Here is a 19291-nt window from a genome sequence, read left to right on the forward strand (position 1 = left end):
GAAATGGGATGGCGATAGCCTCGTGGCGTCCTGTAGGAAGAAAATTTTAGTATAGTGAAAGTCTCAAATGGATTGTATCCAGTCCATGTTATATGGGATTCGCTTGATTGAAGATCTCACTTGAAATCCTCAACTTGATTCAAGTCAGTACCTGTAGCTCCGGCCAGAGTGTCAGTTGAAATGGAGCAAGTTGGATCCAGTGCAATCGAGGATGTGTGACCCATTTTCTTTCCGGGGTGTCGAGGGATTCCTGTCAGGCAGGTCTTTATTGGCTGTGTGGGACTCAAACATAAATGTTTGCTTGAGTAAGTATGTATACTGGGAAAGACAACCATGGGAGAATAACAATTATGAGAGGGTATACACCTTGAAAGAAAGAGCCAAGAAAAGACAAAGACAATCCCCAAATTCTTCTCTTATTTTGTATTTCATCAATTGGCTTCTTGATACAATGCAGAAACTCTAAAGTTTAGTTAAACAACATGCTTGGATTTTAGAGGAGGAAAGCCAAATCCACCTCTAAAGCCAGAATTGGTTCAATTGAATAGTGACTAGGAAATAAAGAGAAATAGAGTTCTCTGAGAGACAGCTGTAATGTTTACCGTATGGCACGTTCCTTTTGTTTGATGGTTATAGCTACCTTCTCTTCTTAAGTATCTACCCATGCAGTGTCCTTTGACTTCTGGAGATGAGTTTTCCTGTGAAGATAAAAGCAAAACACTTTCCTTTCCTTTGGAGGTATCTATTTAGTTTATGAGATATACCTTAGTAGAATACCTGTCATTTCTCCTTGTCAAGAGGTTTTTCCTTTTCAACTCAAATCTTGATGAACTTTGATGGTATCCAAAGTTTTTCTTCTCCTGTGGAAACCAATGCTAAACTCCTATCCCATCGTAACACATGCCCTGGTTTCCATACAGAGGTTAGTACATCTTTGAAGTATACCGGCTGATTCAGTTCAGCAGTTTTTTCCATAGTCCAGTGTCTTTCTGTGGCTGTTTGTCCTTTCTCATTGGCATTATGAAAGTTTAGTGTTAATAAAGCATTATGCAACCTATGTTTGGGAAGTTTTGTTTCCCAAGCCTGTCTGTGGAGCATCTCCTTAAGTGTTCTATTAGATCTCTCAACCACTGCTTGTCCCATAGGATTGTGTGGTATACCTGTGACATGCTTTATGTTATAATATTTGAAAAACTGTTCCAATTTTGTGAAGAGATACGCTGGAGCATTGTCAGTTTTTATTTGTGCATGTGTACCCATAACTGCCATCACCTCTAGCAGATGTGTAATAACAGAATCAGCTTTTTCAGAGTTAAGAGCAGTAGCCCATTGGAACCCTGAGAATGTGTCTATAGTATGATGCACATATTTCAAATTTCCAAAGTCTGCAAAGTGAAAGACATCCATCTGCCAAACCTCATTTCTCCGAATGCCCTTAGGATTACAACCTGCTGACAATGGAGTTTGATTATAAAAGAAACAAGTAGGACAGTTTCTCACTATCTCCTTGGAGCTTGTTGCCAAGTGATGGAGAAGTCCTTTTTCAAACCTTTGCTATTTACATGATGTTTCTTATGAAATTCTGAGGCTTCTAGCATACTTCCAATTAATAAACGATCAATCTCATCATTGCCTTGTGCTAGTGGGCCTGGCAGACCCATATGGGATCTGATATGTGTAATGTTTATAGGATTACTTCTGTTTCTGATTGTTTCCTGTACTTGTATAAACAGTGAGGTTAATTCTGTATTATCAGGAATGAATTCTGCAGTCTCAATGTGTAAAATGACTCTTTCTGCATATTGAGAATCAGTAACTATATTAAGAGGTTCTGTAAAATCCATGAGTACCATGAGAATTGCATATAATTCTGCTTTCTGTACAGATGTATATGGATTTGAACTACTTTACTTACCTCACCTGCTTTATAACCTGTCTTAACCTGATTTGTTGGCATCAGTGTAGAGGGTAAGAACTTCAGAAATGGGAGTTTGTCTTACAATACATGGAAGAACCCAGACTGTCTTTTTATGAATTTAATTCTGTCAGTTTTGGGATAATTGTTGCTAATCATTCCCAAAAAGTCAGTAAGAGCTATTTGCTAATATTCATTATCCTTCCATAAGGAGGAAATTTCCTCATTAGTTAAAGGTACTATAATTTCAGCTGGATCTTTTCCAGTCAGTTGATGGAGTCTTAATTTGCCCTTTAGAATCAAATCAGAAATCTTTTCTATATATGTCTTTAACTTTTTATTTTGTTTATGTGGCAGAAATATCCACTCCAATATGGTGTCTTCCCTCTGCATCAGAATCCCAGAAGTGTATTCTCTGGATGGCAAGATAACCAGAATACAGTCTAAATTAAGGTTTGTCCGATCTACATGTGCATCCAATATTCTGTTTCAACCCATTGTAATTCTTTTTCCACCTCAGTGGATAATATTCTGGGACTGTTTAGGTCCTTGTCACCTTTAAGGGCCTTTTTAAGTGCTTTAAATCAAGTCCTTCCACACCAATAATCGTCTGTAGTTGAGAAATTTCCCCTAATAATTTCTGAAGAGAATTAAGAGTTTCATAACTATCTCTCCTAATTTGTACCTTCTGTGGTCTGATTCTTTGTAAGTCTATCTTGTAACCTAAATAGTTAATAGAATCTCCTCTTTGTATCTTTTCTGGGGCAATCTGTAACCCCCGATGAGGCAGAACTTCTTTCACTATTTCAAGCATACGTTCCAAAGTTTCCTTATTGGAATCTGATAAAAAAAAAAAAAAGATGAAACAGAAGAAGGGGCCACCACGTGATCGTCCCTCACTCTTAAACCTTCCCTACATCACCCTGACCACACCCTCACAGGCGCAGGCATAATCAGGCACACTGTAGCCAGCCCTTAGCAGGTTTGGCTACAGCATCCCCTACAAAGATGCTTTCCTTTTTTCATTGTATAGATTTAGCTTCTTTGCCAAAAATCAGGTGTTCATACATGTGTGAGTTAATATCAGGGTTTTTCAATTTGATTCCATTGGTCTATCTGTCTATTTTTGTGTCAATACCAAGTTGTTTTCAGAACTATGGTTCTGTAATAGAGCTTGAAGTCAGGGATGGTGATGCCTCCAGAAGATCCTTTATTGCACAGAGTTGTGTTGACTATCCTGGGTCTTTTGTTTTTCCATATAAAGTTGAGTATTGTTCTTTCAAGGTCTGTGAAGAACTATGTTGGGATTTTGATGGGGATTGCATTGAATCTGTACAGTGCTTTTGGCAAGATTGTCATTTTTACTATGTTGATTCTACCTATCCAAGAGCATGGGTGATCTTTCCATTTTCTGGTATCTTCTTTAATTTCTTTCTTTAAAGACTCAAAGTACTTACTGTACAGGTCTTTCGCTATTTTGGTTAGTGTTACCCCAAGATATTTTATGTTGCTGGTGGATATTGTGAAGGGTGATGTTTCTCTGATTTCTTTCTCAATGTCCCTTCTGCTTCTATTGTGTGGAACAATTTGAGGAGTACTGGTATTAGCTCCTGTTTGAATATCTGGTAGAATTCTGCAGTGAAGCCATCTGGCCCTGGGATTTTTTTGCTTGGGAGGCTTTTGATGAATGCTTCTATTTCAATAGGGGTTATGGGTCGATTTAAACTGCTTATCTGTTCTTGGTTTAACTTTGGTAAATGATATCTATTCAGAAAATTGTCCATTTCCTTTAGATTTTTGAATTTTGTGGAGTACAGGTTTTCAAAGTATGACCTGATGATTCTCTTGATTTCTTCTGTGTCTGTTGTTATATACCTTTTCATTTCTGATTTTGTTAATTAGCGTGATCTCTCTCTGCCTTTTGGTTAGTTTGGATAGAGGTTTGTCTATCTTGTTGATCTTCTCAAAGAACCAACTCTTTGTTTCATTGATTCTTTGTGATGTTTTCCTAATTTCTACTTTGTTGATTTCGGCTCTCAGGTTGATTATTTCCTGGCGTCTGCTCCTCTGTGGTGAGTTTGCTTCTTTTTGCTCTAAAGCTTTCAGTTGTTCTGTCAATTCTCTAGTGTGACTATTCTCCAGTTTCTTCATGTGGGCGCTTAGTGCTATGAACTTTCCTCTTAGCTCTGCTTTCAGAGTGTTCCATAAGTCTGGGTATGTTGTGTCTACATTCTCATTAAATTCTAGGAAGTCTTTAATTTCTTTATTTCTTCCTCAACCCAGGAATGGTGCAATTGGGTGTTATTCAATTTCCACGAGTTTGTAGGTTTTCTGCAATTTGTATTGCTGTTGAATTCTACTTTAAAGCATGGTGATCTGATAAGATACAGGGGGTTATTTCATTTTTTTGTATCTGTGGAGGTTTGTTTTGTTGCCAACTATGTGGTCAATTTTAGAGAAAGTTCCATGTGGCGCTGAGAAGAAGGTATATTCTTTTATGTTTGGATGGAATATTCTATAGATATCTGTTAAACCCAGTTGGGTCATAACTTCTGTTAGATCCTTTGTTTCTTTGTTAAGTTTCTGTCTGGTGGTCCTGTCTAGTGGTGTAAGGGGGGTGTTGAATTTCCTACTATGAGTGTGTGGAGTTTTAAGTGTGGTTTGAGCTTTAGCAATGTTTCTTTTACAAATGTGGGTGCCTTCTTATTTGGGGCATAGATGTTCAGGATTGAGACTTCATCTTGATGGACTTTTCCTATGATGAGTATGAAATGCCCTTCTTCATCTCTTTTGATTGATTTTAGTTTGAAGTCCAATTTTTTAGATATTAGGATTGCTATACCAGCTTGTTTCTTGGGCCCATTTGATTGGAAAATCTTTTCTTTTCCCATCCTTTTACTCTGAGGTAACACCTGTCTTTGAAGTTGTGTATTTCTTGTATACAGCAGAAGGATGGATTCTGTCTTCATATCCATTATGTTAGCCTGTATCTTTTTACAGGCAGGTTAAGACCATTGAGGGATATTAATGTCCATTGATTGTTGGTTCTTGTTTGTTTTGGATTTATTGTTGGTGGTGTCATTGTGTGTGGATTTTGCCCTCCTGTTTCTTTTCGTGTTTGGTAAAATTGGATTATCTATTGCCTATGTTTTTATGAATGTAGTTATCTTCATTGGGTTGGAGTTTTTCCAGAACTTTCTGTAGTGCTGGATTTGTGGATATGTATTGTTTAAGTGTGGTTTGTCATGGAATATTGTTTTCCCTATCTATAGTGATTGAAAGTTTTGCTGAGTACAGTAGTCTGGGTTGGCATCCATGCTCCCTTTGTGTTTGTAGGATATCTATTCAGGACCTTCTTGCTTTCGGAGTTTCCATTGAGAAGTCGGGTGTGATTCTGATAGGTCTGACTTTATATATTACTTGGCCTTTTTCCTTTGCTGCTCCTAATATTTTCTCTTTATTCTGCAGGTTTGGTGTTTTGATTATTATGTGTTGAGAGAACTTCTTTTTGTGGTCCAGTCTGTTTGGTGTTCTGTAAGCTTCTTGTACTTTCATAGGCATATCCTTCTGTAGGTTGGGGAAGTTTTCTTCTATGATTTTGTTGAATATGTTTTCAGTACCTTTGAGCTGTATTTCTTCACCTTCTTCTATACCTATTGTTCTTAGGTTCGGCCTTTTCATGGTGTCCCATATTTCCTGGATATTTTATGTTAGGGATTTGTTGTACTTGAGATTTTCTTTGGTCAATGACTGTATATCCTCTAGCAAGTCTTCAACAACTGAGTTTCTCTCTTCCTTCTCTTGTATTCTATTAGTTATACTCACATATTTAGTTCCTGATCATTTGTCCAGCCTTTCCATTTCCAGCATGGCCTCATTCTGTGTTTTCTTTATTGTGTCTATTTCAGCTTTCATGCTTTGAACTGTTTCGAGTGCTTCTTTCACTTGTTTGGTTGTTTTTCCTTAACTTTCTTTGGATTCTTTAAGAGATTTGTTTATTTCTTGAATTTTTTGGTTTGTCTTTTCCTCCATTTCATGTAATTTTTTGCTTGTTTTTTCTTCTATTTCTTTAAGGGATTTTCTTGTTTCCTCTTTAAAGGTCTCTATCATCTTGCTGAGATAATTTTTGAGGTCCATCTCATCTTCATGCTCTGTGTTGGGCTTTGCAGATTTTGCTGGTGTGGAGTCCCTAGATTCTGGTGGTGTCATATTGGTCTTTCTGTTGTTGAGTGTGTTCTTATTCTGTCTTCTTCCCATCTCTTCTTCCAGTGGGTGCAGGTGGGGTCTCTGTATCTCCTCTTGTCACCCGGTGGTGTGTGTGGGCCAAGACTTCAATGTCTGCAGCTCTGGATGGTCTTGCCTCTCCTGGTAGTCTCCTCACTCAGTAGAGGTTGGGCCAGCAGAGAGGGGAGGAAGAGTGAGATGTTTCCAGACTCAGGAAGATCCTCCTTGTCTGGGCAGGTTCACTCTCAGTAGAGGGTGGGCCGGCAGAGGGGGAAAGAAGAGTGAGGTGTTTCTAGCCTCAGGGAGCTCCTCCCAGTCTGGGTAGGTCCACTCTTTGCAGGAGCAAGCCCAGAAAGATAGAGGTAATGGGGACTTTGGGCAGGAGTAGGGCAGAAGCAGAGGGTTCACTCACCTTTGTATGGGTCTTGCTGGCGGAGGGGGAAGGAAGAGTGAGGTGTTTCCAGACTCAGGGAGATACTCCTGGCACTCTCTGCAGGCCCAGGCCCAGAGAGATCCGGGGTGATGGGGACTTTGGGCAGGAGTAGGGCAGGAGCAGAGGATACACTCACCTTCGCAAGGGTTGTGCTGGTGGAGGTGGAAGAAAGAGTGAGGTGTTTCCAGACTCAGGGAGACACTCCCTGTCTGGGCAGCTCCACTCTATGCTCGGCTAGTTCTAATTTTAAAATAGATTGTTCTTTAGTTTCTAAACTTTTTTTTATAACTCTTTTTTATAGGTTGTATTTCAAAACAGGCAAATGAATGGAACTAGAAAAAATCATCCTGGGTGAGGTAACCCAGTCTCAGAAAGACAAATATGGCATGTACTCACTCATGGGTGGATTTTAGCTGTAAAATAAGAGATAACTATGCTACAATCCACAGACCCAGAGAGACTAAGTAACAAGGATGGTTCATGGGAGTGGGGGGATGGATGCCCAAATCTCCCTGGAAGGGGAAATAGAAGAGATTTCATGAGTGGACTGAGGGCAGATGGGGATGGGATCAGGTTGGGAGGAAGTAAAGGAGGAGAACACTGAGAGACAACTAGAAGTATTTGGGGATCAGGTAGAGACCCAGTGCAAGGGAAACTCCCAGGAATCTACAAGGATGACCCCAGCTTAGAATCCTAGCAGTAGCAAATATGTAACCTGAACTGGCCATCTCCTGTGACCAGGTAAGACTTAAAATCTTATATTCCAATAAATACAAGAACTCTTTCATGCCTAAGTGTCAGAAGTTTTGTGACATATTGCTAAACTAAGACTGAATATTAAATATAATATTATCTATCAACCAGTAATACAGAAATATCTCAAGTGATAGCAAAAGAAAGGGTATATTTTCTGGAGTTATTTTAGAGATCCATAAACAGTATTTTAACTTCTATTGCCAATAGTAAGAAGTCTCCTGGGGCTTAAGAGATGCTCAGCAGTTAGTGCAGGTGACCTGAGTTCAATTGCCAGCACCCATCAGGTGACTCAGAAGTGCCTGTAACTTGAGCTCCAGAGGATCCAAAGCCCTCTTCTTGCCTCTGTGAACATTTTTCTCATGTACATATGCCTCCACAAACACCCACACACTTAAAAATCAAATGAATATTAAAAATTTTAAAAATGTTTTCTTGATTTGGGATTGAAAGCAAGATGCAGTTATTAGTCTATGAATGTCTTAATTAACTACATGTTAAGCTTTTTATACAATGAGCACAAAATAATTGTTCTTGTTATGGCATACAACATGATACATGTATATAGTGTATAATGATCATTTGAGGTTAATATCATATCTATTACCACAAATATTTATCATTTGTGGTAGAAAAATATTCAAAGTCTTCTGTTTCAGGTTTATTTGAACTAAATAGTCTCTTTATTAACACCAGTCACCCTACTGTGCAACAGAATACCAGCAACAACTGCTTAATTGTTCTCTATTCCTATAGGTACCAATGCATTTAAATATAAAATTCAAACAGCTCTATATGCTGGCTTCAAGAATCCCTGTATAATTTGTATAATTAGATAGAACACAACTCCAGCAGACTTCGCACTTCTCAGCCAGTTCATACCCAGAGGCATGATATCCAATCAGTTACAACTTAGTTAAGTAAGATATAACATAGATTTAATTTATATTTTTAACCAGTTAAGGCATTAGACAAATACCTCCCCTTAACTATATAGATAAATCAGAAGGCCAGGTTGGAGCAGATACTTTTTGGGTAAACCTGGTGCATGTCAGTCACTGTTCAGTAACCTCTATAAATAAAGCAGACGGTGACAAATATTTTAGCCCTTTCTATAGATGATTAGCCTGAGTCTCAAGGAATTCAGGTGACCATGCTAAATCATATGGCTCCAAACTTCTTCAGTTGAGCATCCCCTTTTTCAAAGAGTAGCTTTATGGGCAAAGTATTTCTCACATTCTGTGTCCATCTCTATCTAACTTTCAGATCATTCTCAATTCATGATTGTCACTAATGCACAGGCTAACATGACTGATGCATTGTCAAGAGTGAGATCAAGAGTTTGTCACGCGTAATGATATTAAAAAGTGGAACCTTTTCAAACTGACTTATCAATATGGGTCAGTTACTTCGGGGATTAAATACCATGGGATTTGAAAATTAACTTTAGGGCGCTAATAAAACAGGACTACTTTCATCTGGATTTCACTAATGGTGCTCTCACTGAGGATTCTGTAGCCTGACTGTGGGATGACCTGACTGAGGTCTGTCCCACACAGCAGATGCTCCCCACACAGGTGAGTACTCAGTCCCTGAGAATGTGTGCTTAGAATTGCAGGTGGTGGTCTCTCAGGGTTTTGTAATGATATATTCTATTTCTACAATTTTAGGGACTATGCCATAATTCATAGCATTATTGAGACTAGAGAAACCAGTGTATCCACACCTCACCCATAGCTTCATAAGCATTCTCTCTTAACTCTCCGTCAAAAACTTTTGTAAAATCTACATAGCTTGATGTTGGTACCTACCTATTAGTGTGATGAAAAAGGTCATTGGGTTATTATATGTTGTTTTATTGCAGCAGCACAGGACTCTGCAACAGCTTTTCTCATTACACATTTTAGAGAAATGTTAAAAACTTTTGTGAATGTTAAGTTATGTCCATTCTTTCTTTTAAGTTATTTCTTAGAACAAAATCCAGGACAAACCTCAATACTTCCCAGGTACAGAACCAGCTCTGTTTCCACTCCCAGTTGACTATATATTATAGTAGTTTTGTTTTGTTTTCACTTCTGCCCTGAGATTGACTTCAGTACAATACAACTTACAATGTGAAACAGAGAAAGTTTCAGCATTGTATTAATGCATAAGCATGGCAATTGTCTTAATTGTGCCCTAATGTCAACTGAGACTACATATTTTCAGAACTTAATTGAAAACTTATAAGATTTATACATTTTGATTATATATAGTTTTTCTTAGCAAGTTAAAGTATTTCAGACAGTACCAAAGGAGTTTTCAGGAGAATTGAGAGTGAAACATGGTCCAACCCTAAGATAGATGACTGCATTCTATTTCATCATTTAAATATTTCATGCACTTCCCTCTAGGACTAGTGACAGTTCTGCCATTAAATTGTATTATTATTATTATCATCATCATCATCATCATCATTAGTGTGTGTATGCATGCACACAAGTGAGAGGACAGTGTTGTGGAGTCTGTTCCCTCCTTTCACTTTTACATAGGTTCTGGGTATCAAATCCAAGTCCTCAGACTTTCATAGGATGTGTTTTATCCACTGAGGCATCTAGCTGACTCCAGCGATGTTTTTTGAGTAGCTTCCTGGAGAACAGTAATTGGTCGAATACTTCATTTAAACTACCATATTTTACTAAAACAAGTATGGAAGACAATTAAGTCCCTATTTTAAAATACTGTCTGGGGACCATTTTGCTTTAAGACAGTGGTTTCCAACCTTCCAAATACTATGACCCTTTAATACAGTTCCTCATGCTGTGGCAACCCCAACCATAAAATTATTTCATTACTACTTCATAACTGTAATTTTGCTACTGTTATGAGTCATAATGTAAATATCTGATGTGCAGGATATTGAATATAGGAACCCAAAGGGATTGAGAACTTTTGGTCTAAGAAATGTTTGACTTGTGTTTGACTTCAAAGCACTGTAATCACACGGACACACTCCAGAAGCAGAGTCTTCAGGAACATGAACAAGACCGTTGATCCACACTGACTCCTGACAGGATGGTGGAGTCCCTGGAATGTACTGACTGGTTTTGCATGTCATTTAAACAACAAAAGTATGCTGGTTTTCCTTGGTCAAAGCAGCACAACTGTAATAATCATATAGTTTTCATTTATTTGTGAGTTCACATCGTCCCATTACTCAGGAAGCTGAGGCAGGAGAATTGTATTTTCCAGGGCAGCCTGGACTACATAGCAAGACCTTCTCTCAAAAATAAATATCTAAAGTCAATTATTCCTTTCTTCCATTTTGCAAAAGCATATTTTTGGTAGCAAAACAGCTTGCTATTGCCCCCACTTGGGCTTATATATGACAGATTATATAACCTATCCAAATTCAATTTATCAATTACTTGAAAGTTGATCATTTCATCTAGCCTAGTATTTATTATATTCAAGAGCCTATTATTTATTACATTCCTCTTTTTGATTAAGAAAATAAATGAGAGTGGAAATTTATTCCATTTTCAGTGCACAGGGAACAGGGTACACAACAGCAATTCTTTTGATCTCCAAATTTAGCTTGCATTTTTTTCTTTGAACACACATTATTATATTCATCTGAATAAATATCTTTGTCGTGAAGTGGCACATTATAAGATTTTGTTTGTTACCTGATTGCTTCTAAACTTAAAATGACTTACAAATTTGAAGCATGAATAAGTTCTGTGACATATAAATGTTTTATAGACTTTTAGAAGATAACATTTTAGTGGTGGTGCATGGAAGACTCTCATAAATACTAGTTGTAGACTCTCAGACATCAGAATGATTATATTAACTAAAGCCATGTAGGATTGCTCTGTAGTCAGAAGAAATCCATAAAACGTGAATGAATGACAGTTCAAAGACACACTGAAAACATTTTTATTTTATTAAAACATAAGGGAAGTTCTATTATAAGTTAGTTCTGGGATACACGTTTTTTTTCTTAAAATATATGTGTATGACACATCTATTTTCAGATAACTATAATAGTATTTTGTGGTTATGGGAATCAAACCTGAGGTTTCAACACATGGGAGAGAAAAACTTTACCATAGAGCTGCATTACTGACCCTGGAAAAATACTTTTATTGAAACCTATTTTATAATATTTCTCTTTTCCTCCATCTTTTATGTGTGCCTATGTTTTTGTCTGTGCCTGTGTGTATGCGTGCGTGCGTGCGTGTGTGTGTGTGTGTGTGTGTGTGTGTGTGTGTGTGTGTCCATGTTTATGTGTGTATGTGTCTGTGTGTGTGTGTTGTGTCTAGAAGAGGGATCTTATGGGTGCCCAGTATGTTGCAATGCTAGCACACAGTAATGTTAAATTTACAATGGTCATAGATGCAATTCATATTTTTATTAACTACTAGCCTTCCCAGTATTGCATTAGTGAGACACAATCCAACGTCTGAGAAACAGTAATGTGCTAGCATTCTAAACACATGTTATAGGTTTAAAATGATGCAATAAAATAACTTGAAATGTGTGAAATAGATTGCAGATATATGCAACATGTATAACTATGATAGGCCACTATACATACGTCATAAAATACATAAGAAACATTTTTAGTAGAAAATGGGCAAATTTTTTCTTCTTTTTTTAATAGAGTCTCACAATATACCCTTGGCTGTCCTGGAACTCACTATGTAAACCAGTCTGACCTAAAACTCACAGTGATCCACTTGCCTCTGCCTCTTAGGTGCTGGGATTTAAGATGGATGCCAGTACACCCAGTGAGAACAAAATTTAACATGCAATTTTTCAAGTTAGCCCAAGGGCCAGAGTTTTTCTGCCTCAGCATCGAGACACACATGACTTAAAATTAGTAACACTCTTGCTGTTCTATAAATGGTGGCTATTGTTACACCTGACAACACCTAACTGTCAAAATAGGGAGATGAAAGCACACATGTGGGTGGGTCTGCTGGGTCTGCTGGTGCACCTTTAATCCCAGTACTCAAGAGGCAGAGGCAGGCAGCTCTCTGTGAGTTCATGGTCACCCTGGTCTACAAAGTGAGTTCTAGGACAGCCAGGACTATTACACAGAGAAACCATGTCTCAAAAAACCAAGAAAACGAGAGAGAGAGAGAGAGAGAGAGAGAGAGAGAGAGAGAGAGAGAGAGATAGAGAGCTACATGGACCAATGGCCCTTCTCATCAGAAAGGAAAATTGATAGTGTGAGACATGACTCTGGGGTGTGAAACATCTGTAGTCATCATTACATATGGTATAGGACAGCAGGACCTCACACATGGAATAGAGAAATTCAGTCCTGTGGTTTTCCTTTATGGCAAAGTATGATGACAAGAGTTTTGTCTTATTTTCATATGGAACTACATTAATAGATATTAAGAAGTGTGCAAAGCTCTTGAGTCAGGTCATAGAAGCATTCACAAATTTACAAGAATTTAGGGTTCTTTCAACTGAGAAATACTAGACTGCAGAAAATTGAAATCACACAGCAATGTTTCTTTATGCTTCTTTAAAATAAGCATAGAGGTAAACACATTCTGAGACAGTAGACTGCTTATTCTGTATGTTTTATTTAATTCATTTAATTTAATTGAAAGTTAAAATATGGTGCAACAAATGTGGACAATGCAGAAGTGTGTTTGTGTTGTGTGTGTGTGTGTGTGTGTGTGTGTGTGTGTGTGTGTGTGTGTGTGTGTGTGCATGAGAGAGAGGGGGGAGAAAGAGATACACACTCATGTGCATGGGTTCACTGGCAGGCTAGAGGGGGGTGCTGGTGCTGCTCTGAACCATGCTCTTGCGTTTTGGGGCTAGGCTGGCAGCCAGGGAGCCCTAGAAATCTTTCAGTCTCTGCCCTTCACAGGGCTAAGCTACAAACACATAAGGACCACACTTTGCTTTTTATGTGGGTTCTCAGATCCAAACTGGTATCTTCAAGCTTGTTCAGCAAGTGCTCATACCCACTGATCCATAACCTCAGTGTCCGACGGTTGTAGAAAAATTATCCCAGCAAATTGAAATATTCTGTTATTCGGACAATTATTTTTTAAGGCTGTTTCAAGTCATTTTTTTAAACAATCATTCTCAGATTCTCAGACCAGGCATGGTGGCATGAGCCTTTAATCCCAGCACTAAAGAGGCAGAGGCAGGCAGATCTCTGAGTTTGAGGCCAGCCTGGTCTACAGAGGTAGTTCCAGGACTGCCTATCTCAAAAGAAAAGAAAAGAAAAGAAAAGAAAAGAAAAGAAAAGAAAAGAAAAGAAAGTATCCTCCTGCTCTCTTTCCTGCTGTTCCCCTGGGGCAGACAGGGCTTTTCCTGTCTCTCTTCTCTTCTGTCCTCTCGGTATGTCTCTTTACCTCTTTTCTCTTTCCTTCGCCCTCCCTCCCCTTTCTAATAAAACTTCTCACTTAAGCTCAAAAAAAAAAAAAGAAAGAAAGAAAGAAAGAAAGAAAGAAAGAAAGAAAGAAAGAAAGAAAGCATCCTCCTGTCTTCCAGGTTTGATCACAGTCATGGAGATTCCCACTAACACCACAGGGGTGGACTTCATTCTTCTTGGACTCTTCAGCCACACACAAGCCCACTTGTTCATGTTTTCTGTTGTGTTAGTAATCTTCACTGCCTCCCTGATGGGCAACACCCTCATGATCCTTCTCATCTGTAGGGACCCCAGGCTCCACACGCCCATGTACTTCCTCCTCAGCCAACTTTCCCTCATGGACATAATGCTAGTCTCCACCATCATCCCCAAGATGGCCGCCAACTACTTGATGAGCATGAGGTCCATCTCGGCTGTAGGCTGTGGCTCCCAGATCTTCCTTTTCCTCACCCTGGCAGGAGGCGAGTGCTTCCTCCTGGCAGCCATGTCCTATGACCGCTACGTGGCTATATGTCAGCCCCTGCGCTACCACGTCCTCATGAACTCCAAGTTGTGTGCACACCTGACCTTAGGGTCTTGGCTCCTGGGAGCCGCTGATGGGTTGATGCAGGCGGGCACCATCCTGAGTTTCCCCTTCTGCCGCTCTCGAGCCATCAACCACTTCTTCTGTGAGGCGCCTTCTCTGGTGCGCCTCGCCTGTGCTGACACCAAAGTCTTTGAGTTCTTCATGTACATCTGCTGTGTCCTGATGCTCCTGATCCCGCTCTCCCTCGTCCTGGCTTCCTACTCCCTCATCCTTGTCACGGTGCTCCGCATGCGATCCTCAGCAGCCCGGAAAAAGGCCTTTGCCACCTGCTCTTCACACCTGGCTGTGGTGGGCCTATTCTACGGGGCCATCATGTTCATCTACCTGAGGCCCAAGTCCCACCAGCCAGGAGAGCGCGACAAGGTGGTGTCTGCCTTCTACACCATCTTCACGCCGGTGCTGAACCCCCTCATATACAGTGTGAGGAACAAGGAGGTTAAGGAAGCCTTGAGGAAGTGGCTGCAGAGACTGTGATGAACAAGCAGAGGGAAGATCACCAAAACAGCTCTACTCAAGTTAGGCACACGTCACTCACAAACTCAGCTTATCTATTCCATTGAACTCACTCTTCTGTGTTGTATTAACTTATCTGATGCTCATTTGTTGTTTTATATTCTAATTTTACCAAGTGTTTGGAAAATCAACTTGCCCCGCTGGTGTCCCCTGTGCTAGCTACTCTGTTTTAAAATAAAGTCTTAGAGATAAAAGCCAATGGCACAGGTCTGTTAGCTAGACTTTAATCATGTAACTTGGTTTTTGTTATATGATGTTAAACATCAAGAGACAGAAGAATAAATGGATAATAACTTAAAATGTGGTACCTAATTTATTGTTATTACAAAGTAAATTGTAAATGAAATATGTACATAGCCAGTAAAAATTATTAAGATAAAAAATAGCTGCATAAAACATATGTCAAAATGTTGTGGGAGAATTTTCCAAGACCATTTACAATTTAAAGAATTTTTGCAAAGGAGATAAGCAGAAGGAGTTATGCCTTTAAAATTATAGCTATATTTAATAGCTTTAACAACAAACAAATATCACTAACCAAAAAATAACTCACCCATAATGAAATTTCCAAATTTCTATTTTAATAGTGTTTAACTATGAGATCTTTAAGAAGTGATTAAGCCTCAGGGCTCCACTCTCATGGTGGAAGAGCATTCATACCATTATAAAAATGTTAGTTTGCTCAACACGGTGACAAACACCTGCCATCTCAGCACTTGGGAAGCTGATGCAGGAGAATTGTAAGTTCTAGGGCAGCTGGATTGCATAAGACCCTGTCTCGAATAATAAAATGAAATAATAGTGAGTTTGACCCTTTCCATACAAAAGAACACAATTCATCTCAAAATGAGTAAGAGTAGCCCATCCCACATGGAGGGATACTCCCTGAGCCTAGATACAAGGGGGTTGGCCTAGGCCCTATCCCAAAGAATATGACAGACTTTGAAGACACCCCTATGGAAGGCCTCACCCTCCTTGGGGAGCAGAAAGGGTATGGGATAGGTAGGGCGTTAGTTGGTGGGCAGGGGAGGGGAGGGAGAGGGACCTGGGATTGACATGTAAAATAATTTTCTTTCTTAAAAAAATGAGTAAGAGTTTATTCTGGAGCCAAATATGAGTGACCATGGCCCTTCCAGACATAGGTTACCCAAAATTCCATGTCCAAACATGGTGCCAGTTTCATAATGTTTTTATAGTAATATAATAAAGAAAAATTAAAAATCAAGATACCTTTCAAAGACATTTAGGGGAAATAGCAAGTAGGCAGGTTACAGTAAAGCAGGGACATCTGGGTACAGGCTTGCATGTTATCTGACAGTGTTCTTGGTCTTAAGAGGGTTGGAAGCTAGTGCTTCTCATAATCCCAAGGATTTTCTTAGCAGTCATTACTATGTTAGGTCTCATACAGGTGAAGACTAAAGATGGCCAAACATAATTTGGTTCTGGACTTGCAATATTCCAATTCCTCCACAATCATTGAAGCACCAGTCAGTCAGTCTTCAAAGTTCAGTCCATCCCACATACTTTCACTGTCAGCCTGCTCTGGCCTTGTCTTGTCCTTCCTACCATCTGATAATATAGAAACAGGCCCCTGACAGATGCAGGACCCTTGAATTTAGACTTTCCCCATTGCAGAACACTAAAGAACAACAGTGTTCCTTATTTGGTATTCAGGATATGGCCTTTTGTTATGGCCTCAGAGAACGGAGGGAGATACCAAGTACAGGTGGATTAAAGGACCCAATAGAGGCAAAAGGATAGGAAGGGAGATAGAAAATCTAGGACCCTACACAGAGGCAAACATCACAGTCCATCACCCTGCTGACTTCTTTGAGCCAACTTTCAGCCTCAGAGCTTGACATAGGAAAGACAAACATTTTCTTAGGGAGAGCCTGCAGTTTGAATATATGTTTGCTGTGTGCCAGTTTTCTATCAAGGGACTTAGACCATTCAACAAAACAAAGGCACACTGGGCAAACCAATCCTCAGATCTCATGAGAGGCACTGGCAGTTGAGTCTGAGCTGACCATGGAGCCACTCTGTATAAAGACATACCTAACCCTTTTCACAGCCCCTACATGTCCCCCAAACTGGAAATCCTTCCTCGCCTACAGGATTAACATTTGAATACTGAAGTTGGGGTTTTTCACGTGGGCATGCTCTTGATGTGTGAATACCAAACTGTTCCCAGCCTTTCTTTGGTGCTGGTGCTTTGAAGCCCTCTATTTCAGTGGACTATTGACCTTATTGTCTGTCTTCTGTGTGTGCCAACAAAGCACCTACCTCCATGTCCTAAGGAAGTGGCTGTGAGCAATATCTGGACAGGAATGGGCTTCTGCCATGCTGCACATCTTTGCCTCTTCAGTACTTAAAGCCCCACTCCAGAGCTGCCTAGGATGTTAGAACCTGGCAATGTGTAGTCAAGTCCCTCTCAAGATATTTTTCTTGTAGGGAAAAAATGCCAAGACCAAGGTCATGGTCCATTTCTGGGAGCAAACCACAGCCAGTGTCCTCACAGTAACCCTAACACCCAAGTGCATGACCACTGCAAGGCTCTCAGAGCCTGTCCTATAACTTTCTCAGGAGTTTGGAGGCTTTAACCTGGGGCATCACTGTTCATTTTTACCCTTTGCTCAATTCTACTTAATTGTTCTTTAAGTGTCAATGCTAAGAAGTCTTCCCAGCTTTCTGGATGCCCATCCCTGCCTGTATACTCTCCAGGAATCCCAAGAGCACCTTCTCTGAGTGAGAAGGGAAACAGCAGAGTATGTACCCCTCCCTGGTTCAAGATGGCTGACCTGGGACACTGGGCTGTTGCTTTTGGGAAGATACAGTCCACCTTTGTGATGGGTGATTTCAACACTCACCCTAGTCATACAGTCCTTAGGGAACCCACACCAGACACCTACATGGGGTGCACTCACAGGTCCCCCAGAGCTTCTGAGCCCCATTCTTTCTCTTGCAGGACTCTGAATGCCTCTAGTCATTCTTGAACCCCATAGACTCTTTCAGGGCTCGATGTAGTCATGCAACAGTGTCAATTCTGTGACAGAGCAGCATCACTTGATAGTCTCTAAAGACCCCAGCATAGCAGTGGCCAGAAAAGACAATGACATAAGCTTTGTTAGCATCTTAGTTAGGGTTTACTATTGTTGTGAAGAGACACCTCGACCATGGCAACTCTTATAAAGAAAACATTTAATTGTGGGTGGCTCACTTACAGTTTCAGAGGTACAGTCCATTATGACCCTGAAGGGGTGCATAGTAGTGTGCAAGCAGACGTGGTGCTGGAGCTGAGAATGCTACATCTTGACTCAGAAACAACAGGAAGTCGACTGAGAAAAAGACCTCAAAGCCCACCCCTACAGTGACACACTTCCTCCCACAAGACCACTCCTCCTAATAGTGCCACTGACTTTGGGGGCCATTTTCTTTCAAACCACAGTTAGGTAGGATGACCACACTCCTGTAGAAAGCTTCTGTGCTGAATGTCCATGATGCCCCTCTTTACTCACCTGGAGCCTAGACGGTTTTGCTGTTTGATTGCTTTTTCAGAAAGTACAGTAGTGTGGGTTTAAATTTAGACTGTCCACATTTGATCAACTGTAAATCCAAGTAGGATTTGCCAGTGTGATAAAGTTCCACATCTGATGGAAGAAATGTATGTAAAGATCTGGGAGAGTAGCTCAGTTGTTTAAGTGCTTCCATCTCCAACCACATAAACCCAATGTGGTGGCAATCCCAGCACCTGGGAGGTGGAGGAAGGAGGATCAGGAGTTCAAAGTCAGCCTCTGCTACTAAGCTAGTTTAATAGTTTGCTATTAAGCCAGCCTGAGCTACATGACACTCAGTTTCATATAAATAAGTAAATAAATGTTAATATAAAAATCTGCACTTTCCTTTAAATAAAATTAAATGGGTATTACAGTTCAACAAATTGTCTTATATTTTTAAAACCAGGTCCATTTCCCTAACACATAATCCATGATAAAGAATTTTTGTTTTGTTTTGTTTTGTTTTGTTTCCAATTATCTATTTCCAGTTGTAGAATCTTGGGTTTCTATATAGTAGTAGATAACTCAGAAATTTCAAGGCATGAATCCAAGTTCCCAGGGTGTCCAGCATCCAAAAACATCAAAATCAAAGTGTTAGCCTGGTAAGGGTGGCACACGCCTTTAATGCCAGCACTCTGGAGGCAGAGGCAGGCAGATCTCTATGAGTTGAAGCCCAGCCTGGTCTACGGAGGGAGTTCCAGGACAGCCAAGGCTGTTACACAGGGAAACCCTGTCAAAAAAAAAAAAAAAAAAGCAAACCATCAAACATCATGAACACAGATCCATATACATTCAACCTTCGAAGTGTCATCAATATGAATACAGCCTGGAGATGCTGACACTGTTATTAATGTTATTATTGTTGTTATTATTATTTTACTACACTGATATAAAATGCAAATATAAAATCAAAATATAACAGCGT

The 19291-nt window shown here is 39.8% G+C and overlaps 1 protein-coding gene across 1 annotated transcript; it reads left to right on the plus strand.

The window, feature by feature from the left end:
• The first annotated feature begins 13846 nt into the window (after positions 1–13846).
• LOC100768525 (olfactory receptor 2T33) lies at positions 13847–14773 on the plus strand. The gene has a single exon (XM_027427402.1). The coding sequence runs from the start codon at positions 13847–13849 to the stop codon at positions 14771–14773; it is 927 nt and encodes a 308-aa protein (XP_027283203.1).
• The last annotated feature ends 4518 nt before the right edge of the window (positions 14774–19291 follow it).

Source organism: Cricetulus griseus, chromosome 7 (genome assembly GCF_003668045.3).
Source record: "Cricetulus griseus strain 17A/GY chromosome 7, alternate assembly CriGri-PICRH-1.0, whole genome shotgun sequence".
Lineage (NCBI taxonomy): Eukaryota > Metazoa > Chordata > Mammalia > Rodentia > Cricetidae > Cricetulus > Cricetulus griseus.